The following is an 8720-nucleotide window of genomic DNA, read 5'->3' on the forward strand; positions in this document are numbered from 1 at the left end:
ATTATTATTATTATTATTAAAGTTCCCAAGTCAAACAACACTATCCATAAAAAGGTCATATATTAAATTCTATAGGAACATCTGCACAAATATTAAACAAAATAAGAAAAACAGTTCTTTTTTTACTTTTACTTTAATTTATTTGAATGTGCCAGAATTAGATTTTCAATAACAACACTATTCCAGATTATGACATATTTTAATATTCAGAACATTAATAACAGCTCACAAACACCGATACATACTCCTGGAGACAAAACTTTAATAAAACAATATATAATATAATATAATATGATAAAATATGATAGAATAACATCCATGGTGCATATGAGATGTCCCGTAACGTAGCAACGGCTCTGAGCTTGTCGCGCATGCGTCGTACTGGGCTCAGCGCATGGATGAAACCACGCCCACCGGATGTGCTTAGAGTTTTCCCGGGAAAGCTCAGTTTGAGGAGGTGCTGCGCTGAAGCTGCTGAAGAGTCAGTGAGTAGTTTAATCTACATTATTATATTTATATAATCTATAATATCACAACTATGATCAAACTGGTGTTTACTCGTGAGGTGGATCTTCACTCAAAGTCAAGAATACGTGTTTCGCTGTATTTTATGTGAACGTTAGTGCCTCGAGACACCAGGAAGTGAAAGTGCTTCAAGCGTGGTTAGCCAAGCTTTGTTGTTTATCAGCAAAAACACTGCGCGTTTAAGTTACTTGTTTTTACTTTACAAATATCTCATGGTGATTCCTGGAAGTAGAGTTTATGAAAGTAATCTGAACATTGTTTGAGCTCAAAATACAGCAAATATGGCTTTAATTTCTGTTGTGATGTTTGGTTATTGTCTAAATGATAATCTCTAGCTTTAACTGTCTTATATATACACAGTGAATGTGTATTTTTATTATAGGAAATGAATGAGATAACAATTGTAATTTTGGTTAAATAAAAAAAGAATAAACAGTAGGAACCCAAACAGTTTTTTTTATAATTACCTCCTATTAAGTATTGCATGTTACTTATTATTTCTCACTGATGCCTGTTTTTGAATTTGCTGCTGTAATATTGGAAACTGTTGTGAGACTGATAAAGGATTATGTTATTTCTATAATATGTAATATTTCCTGTGACCGACATGTTTTTAGAAGTAGTAGATTTAAGAAGAGAGCTGATTGAGCTGTGGTTTTATATAAAACAGTCATGTTGAGATGAGGATGAACCGTGGCTGCATTTTATATGTTGAGACCATTGTCTAGTCATAGAAACTTGTGCCCCAGGGGGTCAGTCTGCACTTGAATATGTGAAAAAGCAATCAAATGAGCTGAGAGGTCAGACGCTTCTCCCTGTGGTGGTCGTACAAATGCAAACTTGACTGAAACCGAGACAAAGACCTTGTTCAGACCTGGTGTTAACACCTGGTATTCCTGCTCAATCACAAGTGGTCAGCTCCAAGTTCAGGTGTGAAAGCAGTGAGGTTGTGTTCGAGATCGGATCACTCTCCAAATACCCTCTGTGCTCTGCAGTTGTTTCTTTGGTATCTTAACTCAACAGTTCCTCCCTACAGATACACAATGGAGAAAATAACAGAGAAACTTCTGCTGGAGAAAGGTTCTCCAAAAACCAACAAACTGGACCAAATCAAGACACTGAAGTAAGCTGGCTTTTATCCTCTGTATTTAGTGTTTGCTCTGTAGGTGTCAGTCTATAACCTACAAACCTCCTCTAACCAGGAGAGTAAATAATAATGTGGAGATTAAAAAGACAAGTTGCCACACATTATATTTGATTCCCTACTATGTGGAAACACTAACTTGAAGCTCTCTGCTCCTCTAGTCTGTCCAAGCTCCAACTGAAGCATCAGGATTTGCCCGTCAAGCTGCTGTCCGGTCTCAGGTCCCTTGAGCGGTGGGACCTGTCTGGGAACAGAATCCAGGAGTTTCCCAAGAATCTGGAGCTGCCTGCGCTTCGCTACCTGGACCTCAGCGACAACCAGATGGAGGATGTTACGACTCTGGAGTCTCTAAGCCTCCTGGAGGAGCTGAAGCTGGAGGACAACCTTTATATCACTGTGAGGACACATATCACGCTAAAAATGCAGAGATGAGAATATTCACACTATTTATGCGAAATTATGCAGAATATCAGTATTTTCCTTTAGGAATGATGTGCAGTAAAACTTCCTACTTACACCTCAGGTACTTGAAATGAAGGGGATTTGATTTGGAGCACCTCTCTGAATACATTGCCTATATTTGTATGTTAATGAAGTGGTGCCGATCTCCATGAAGCCGCTCTAGCGTTATTAAACTTTAAGCAAACAAGTTCAAACTAATACCGGACATGTTAAATGCAAAGACAAATATGTTGGTATAAAAAGATCCTCACTTATTAATGAGATGATTCGCTCAATTAGGGGGAAAGGAATGATAAGTAGACTGTTAATGTTGCTTCTCTTCCTCAGGTGAGTGATAATCACAAGCTGATGGTCTTGTTACCCAAACTGAGGATGTACAACGGCAAAGATGTCAGTACCAGTGCCAACCACTTACGCTTCGTCTACAGTGAGAACCTGAGGACCAGGGTATGAAACTGACTGATTATTTTGACTGGTGTGCCAGTTATCAATCTAAATTTTCAGGCTCTTCCTGCTGTTGGTGAACAAACTGTCTTTTGTTATTTTAGACAATCGCAGTTTGGGAGAAGAGCTTCAATCTCCCAGATCCCGTCACAGCAGAGAAGCTGTCGACCCTGGAGAAGAACTTTGTCAATGCCGCCCGACAGCAGGTTAAATATGGACCCAGCTCAGTCTCTGACTTCACCAAATGGAAGGTTAGTTCAGGATGTCCTGTGCAGACATTTTCTCTTGTTTGGCCGTCTGTCATTTTTAGTTAACGTCTCTGTGCTTCGGTTTGTTTTAGGTGGAGATTATAGCTAAAGAGTACCTGCTCTCTCTGGTGGAACCAAAGAAAGAACCGGAGAGCAACGAGTTCACTGATACAAAAGACAACTGTGTAAGGATTTGAGGGATGAACTGCTATAAATTCATGTTTGTTCCAAGCTTTACTGGATGTTCATCATGACTCAACTGGGCACTGTCTTTAGATTGTAATGGTGGCTTCCTTTGCTCAGTTTGGATCTAATCAGGTGTTTTGTTCACTGGACCTAAACCTAACAGAGAAAAATCGAAAAATCTGTGGTTATGTCCACAGCAATTATATATTCAAGTGATAGTTTAGAAAATATGACATTTAGAGTCTGTAATTAATTAGTTCCTGCAGTGTGGTTTATATCATGTATTTGCCTTTTTCAGGAAATCTCAACTCCTACCAAGAGGAAACAAACTCCAGTAGTGGACCCCAGCGTAAGACTGACGCCTCTCAAAAAGCTGCGTTCAGATCTCCCAGACTCCGCGGTCACAGTCAGTCCTCGCAAAACTACCCTCCGCCTCAAATCTCAGACGCTAACCGACGGCGTCCGGATAAGCCCCCGCAAGACCGAGCAGCCACCGTTAACCCCCACCAGAGGTCGGCCGAGGAAGGACACGCCCAAGAGGGCTACTAAAAAAGATGACGGGGCTCAGATTGAACAGGAGGAAAATATCAACAGAAAAGATTCTACTGCCACAAAGCTGCAAAAACTTGTGATGCCGACAGTGAAGAGCTGCAGCAAGGTAAAGTAAATGCATCTGATAAGAGAAACAACTGTGAGGCATCTGCATGTGGTCATACAATGTCTGTAATGGGTTCAATCCAGTTCGATCCCAATACTTAAAATTAAGTTGTTATTGTGCGAATGTCAGGTCATTAAACTCCCTTCCTTTATGCCCCTGTTTCTTCCCGTCTGCAGCCGTTGCGTCTGAAGCCTCTACACGTGCTCCAGTGTCACAGTAAACAGGACAACTCAGACGACTTCTCCACTCAGCTGTGGGCCTGTGCTTTCCAGCCGCTGCCAGATTCCACAGGTACATGACGATCAGTTCCCTCACTTATGTCAAAGCAGCTGCAGAGATATGGAGGAGAACAGGAGGCTTTAAGTGAGGAAATTACAGGCTTTAAAAATATGTTTAACTTTTCTTTGTTAATCTCTCTCCTGTACTGACAGATGATTCTGCTGGAAGCCGCTTGGTGGCCACCTGTGGAGGAGACTCTGTCTGTGTGATTGACTGTGAAACGGGGATGGTGATGAAGAAGTATAAAGTTTCCGGAGAGGTCTGTTCCATTAAATCTCCAAGATTTCAGTAACTTTGGTTAGAATAACTTTGGCCGAATTTGCTTGTGAAGAAAAATTCAAGACGTCATCGAAATTAATCAAATCTTCCGTCCTCGTGGTTATGACACAGTTTTCCCCAAATTACAAGAATCTTCTCCTATTTCTTCCCTTTGGTCAAAGACGTCTGCTCATAAATCTGCGATGGACATGTTAAACTGGTGCTGCAGGAAAAGTAGCCTGATGAAAAACATCGTGTTTATGTCCTTAAATGTTGTTGTTTCTTTCTCCAAACAGGAGTTCTTCTCGTTGGCCTGGTCCACGGTGTTGATGTCCAGGGGAGGCGGGGCCCCGGCGCAGCACTGCAGCATCCTGGCGGCCGGTGGAAAGAGAGGACTGGTCAAACTGATCCACCCCAGAAACAACGTGGCCTACGGGGAGTTCAGAGCCAGCCGCAAGGCGCTGTCCGTCCTCCGCTTCAACCACCAGCAGGGAAACTTCCTCTTCAGTGAGTCACTTCTTACAGATTCACAGTTTCCACACCAGTCTCCTGGTTTAACTGAGACCTGCTGCATTCAATCTGTGCAGTGATGGACATGTTTTTCACTTTCAGTTTTTACATTTTAAATAAAGGTTAAAAAAACATTTCAGGGATTTAACGAACAGCTTGAAACCTTATTTGCCTGTAAAGTTTTGGACAGTCCCAGTGGTTTTATACCTGACTCAGGGTCTTTGACAGTCCTACTTTACGAGCATTTGTTCATCCCTCACCTTTCCTCCTGCAGCGGGATCTTATGATAACAAGATCGTGATGTGGGACATCGGTGGAGTGGACAGCCAGTACAACTTCAAAGTTGTGTGAGTATTTCTGCTTCTGTACTTCACTGATTAGAAATGTGTCTGTGGAACAACAGTTTGATCACAAAGTTACGGCTGTTTCTTTTCAAAACAAGCAACAAAAGTTTAACTTGGTATTTTTAATGTGGTTTTTATTTGCTTCTTCAATCATTCCTCTTAAGATGAGCTTGGAGGTTCAGGCTGTGATGTTATATGTTATATTTCTGCTCTGTTTGTTGATCCAGTCAGCTGATGCTGTTGGAAACCAGCGCCACCCCCCTGCACATCTGCCTCCCGCCCACGTCGCCCAGCACTCACCTGCTCACGGCCTGCGAGGACGGTCTGCACTGCTTCAACACGCAACTCGGTAACAACAGCACCACCAAGAGGTAAAGACACTTATCACATGAAGATGCACAAATGTTTGTTTGCTTGTAGGTGTCCGATTCTTTTCAAGTGCTTTGCAGTGATGAACATAAACGTACTTACAGATTCCACGTTTTATAGTAAAGATGGTTAAAATGAATGCCCTCACATTAATAGAGACACATGCACATGTCTGCACAACACTGGGTTTGTTATCTGGAGTTTTACTGGGTATAAAATTATACAGACTGACATGCAGGTAGAATATGATGTGTTTTTTTTCTTCAGTAGGTCCAAGGAGATGGAGATAACTTTCCCCATTTATAAGAAGGAAGACGAAGATCATGACTACCACACTGTTGATGGCCTGAGTTTCCTTGCTAATGACATAGTGGGTAAGAGAAGCTCTGTATCTTTACAGGACCTCGAACATGTGCTCCCTCATGCTTAATCTCTAATTTAATCTTTTTTTCTCCTCTACCTCATTGGGCTCCTCTAGCCTCCAAGAACCACCTGCACGGTTCTATTTACTTGTGGAGCTGGAGCAGGACAAAGGCTCAGCGGCCCGACAAGAAGAACAGGACGGTGTGTGCGGTGGTTCTGGCCGAGCTGCAGTGGGCCAACACAGAGATTCCTTACCTGGCTCTCAACACCTGCCCCGGTAAGTTCACATCAACAGTCGAGCTGCATTCATCATGTTGGTTTCATTCTTAAATCATCTTTTCAAGGCACAAAAGCTCAGTGACTCTTTCCATAAATATAATCCTGGTTTATAGTTTGAGTTTAGAGGGTTCATAGCACTTGGGGTAGCTAGGGGGCGCCAAAGGCAGTGGAGTGAATTTCCACAGTGCTCGCCAGACTTTTATTACCTTCAACTTTAACAGTTTGTTCTGTACAAGGAGGCCGTCGACCATATGCTTGGATTAGGGAGTCTGTCAGTGGCTCGAAGGAGGGGGGCATAACAGAGACAGTTTGTTCTGCTTCAGTCCAGCCACCAGCTTGTTTGTCTCAGTTTGAGGCTCCACCAGTTTACCGTGTTTCCTGAGCTTTGTGTTTGAGTGGCAGAGAAACAAAGCCTGTAATGCGAGGAGCAATTTTGAGAAAAAGTATTGTTGTGGGGATTAAGACTTTGTTTCACACGAGTCTGAAAAGGGTTAAAACCTTTAAATAGTCTTTCATGGGGTTTCATAAAGTTAAAATCATTTACACCTTACAATACATAATTTATAAACACAAGAATAATTACAGTAAAACCAAACATTAAAATCAGTTAAGAGGCACAAACACACCTTATAATACACCATATGAAAATACAAGAATGGTTTAAAGTAAAAAAGAATAAAATATAGTCACCATCTTTATTGTTTTAATGATTAATTGAATAGAGCAATGTTAAAAATGAGAGTGCAAATAAATTTATAAATATAATTTCTATCTTTATTCAAAAATATGAATAAATGTATAAACAAATAAATGTATAAACATGAGAAGTTCGATTCAAATTTAAACATGTAAGTCCTATTAAAAAAATAAGTGCTAAAACATTAAAATAAAAGGTGTAAGTGCTTTAAGATCAATAGTAATTTACTTAAGCGGTGTTTAAGATAAGGGGTTAGGGAATGTGTTTTGTTGATGAGTTATTCCTGCTGTGATAGTGACATTTGAATATGTGTGTGTTTGTTCCCCTCTGTTTAGGACAAGTCTACGTAGTGTGTGGTGACGACAAAGGACGACTGTGGACGTACCACATCACCGACCTCCAGAACAACAGTTTCCAGAGCGGGAAACCCATTCAGCCCACTGAGGTATCGCATAGAAATGTTCCCTTACTTCATAACTCTCCTTGCATGAAATATTGTTGGGTAAAGCCTATGGCAAGGACAATTTTGTAAACATCTATGATTTACAGACTCTTTTCTTTTTTTTGTCTTGGCAGGTGTTGGAGTGGCCAACGCCGGTGGGGAAGGGTCAGTGCCAAGTGGAGGGCCCCTCCATCAACAGTGTAGCAATGGACCCTGAGCTACGCTACCTGGTGGCCCTCAGTGACAAGAACATGGTGATAGTGTGGAAAAGAGACGAGTGCTCCTGAAGAGAACAGTCGTGTGACTTTAACTCCGGAAGGGAGGTCGTACAAGTGATTAGAGTTACTGTACCGGGGAAAGAACAGTAGAGAATGTACCAAATGTTGGTATATGTGAGAGTACTTCCAATACAGAACTGATAATGTGATGGAATGTTACGATGTCAGATAACGGCCTTACTGGATGTTTCTCCAGGATCTGGTTATATACTCATTTCCCTCCGTCTGTGTAAGGAAGGTCATGTTGACCCTGCAGCTGCAGTTACATCCGTCAGAGCCAAAAAAAACACCAGATAGTTTAAAGTTATACAATAACAATTCTCTGGATTTTCTATTTGAAAAATATCTCATTCTACACACACACACTATCATTTTAGAAATTTTAAAGTACAAATACAAAAAGTCCAACCTCAACAAATATGATATGCAAACAATCAACAAACAACTAATTTTCTGTAATTTTGGTATAAAGGGTTTAGACCTTTAAACAGCATAAGAACTGTAAATAAATATGCACAATTTATACCAAATAACCGACCCTACACTGTAAATTGAGCTGTAATTGGCCTCAGGTATATTTATCTGAGTCCCTTGTACTAAAGTCCCTTGAACGTGTGGTTTTATTTGAGTCCTTTGCTCAGTTTCATGTCATGGTTTCAGTTTGGTTTTAATAAAGTGGCTCTGTGTTAAATATTACTCTCCTCTGTTGTAATAAGAAGCAACTGAACATGTTCCTGTTCACCACTGCCAACGTGTGGTCAAATAACCGAGAGATGGATGAGAGATATCAAGAGAAATATCAGCGGTCTCTGCAGTTTGCGTCTGCTCTCGACTCAGTGTTATCATGTCACAGTTTTACAACCTGTCGTGGCAATTTCTGCAATCCCACCTTAACAACGAGGAACGAGACACAATTCTCTTACAGTATTGTCACACTTTAATGCTCAGAGCATGGTGCATACGACAAAGGTTAGTTTGTAATATGCACACCGATGGGAAACAGTTCTTTGTCTTTATACATTTGGCTCATCCCTCCCACTCTGGTTGGGTTTGTTACAAAGTCAAAGGTCAGGACCTTCTGATGACATCAAGGCAACAATGCCTTAGTTAAAGCAATCAGGCCAAGATTCATTCAGTTGTACAGGATACAGCATGATCAAGGTTACATTGTATGAGATTCAATCATGATCAATCAAAGGGAAATTAACATGATCATATTGTGGTCAAAATGTTA

At 41.0% G+C, this 8720-nt stretch overlaps 1 protein-coding gene across 1 annotated transcript; it reads left to right on the top strand.

Annotated features, from left to right (window-relative positions):
• Positions 1-435: 435 nt before the first annotated feature.
• Positions 436-8182, top strand: lrwd1 (leucine-rich repeats and WD repeat domain containing 1). Its single transcript, XM_035177789.2, has 16 exons — positions 436-485; positions 1562-1648; positions 1831-2065; positions 2459-2578; positions 2680-2826; positions 2916-3008; positions 3308-3667; positions 3844-3958; positions 4099-4205; positions 4501-4711; positions 4989-5061; positions 5286-5429; positions 5695-5801; positions 5906-6067; positions 7102-7211; positions 7343-8182. Exons 2-16 carry the CDS (start codon positions 1569-1571, stop codon positions 7493-7495), a joined length of 2217 nt encoding a protein of 738 aa, XP_035033680.1. The 5' UTR covers positions 436-485; positions 1562-1568; the 3' UTR covers positions 7496-8182.
• The last annotated feature ends 538 nt before the right edge of the window (positions 8183-8720 follow it).

This window comes from Hippoglossus stenolepis, chromosome 15, assembly GCF_022539355.2.
Source record: "Hippoglossus stenolepis isolate QCI-W04-F060 chromosome 15, HSTE1.2, whole genome shotgun sequence".
Classification (NCBI taxonomy): Eukaryota; Metazoa; Chordata; class Actinopteri; order Pleuronectiformes; family Pleuronectidae; genus Hippoglossus; species Hippoglossus stenolepis.

What these genes read in the sequence shown, in the direction of transcription:
- lrwd1 (XM_035177789.2), top strand. Translation starts at nt 1,569, where the DNA reads ATGGAGAAAATAACAGAGAAACTTCTGCTGGAGAAAGGTTCTCCAAAA. An exon ending in AGGACAACCTTTATATCACT is followed by an intron (nt 2,066 to 2,458) that starts GTGAGGACACAT and finishes TCTCTTCCTCAG; the next exon opens with GTGAGTGATAATCACAAGCT. An exon ending in CAGTGAAGAGCTGCAGCAAG is followed by an intron (nt 3,668 to 3,843) that starts GTAAAGTAAATG and finishes TCCCGTCTGCAG; the next exon opens with CCGTTGCGTCTGAAGCCTCT.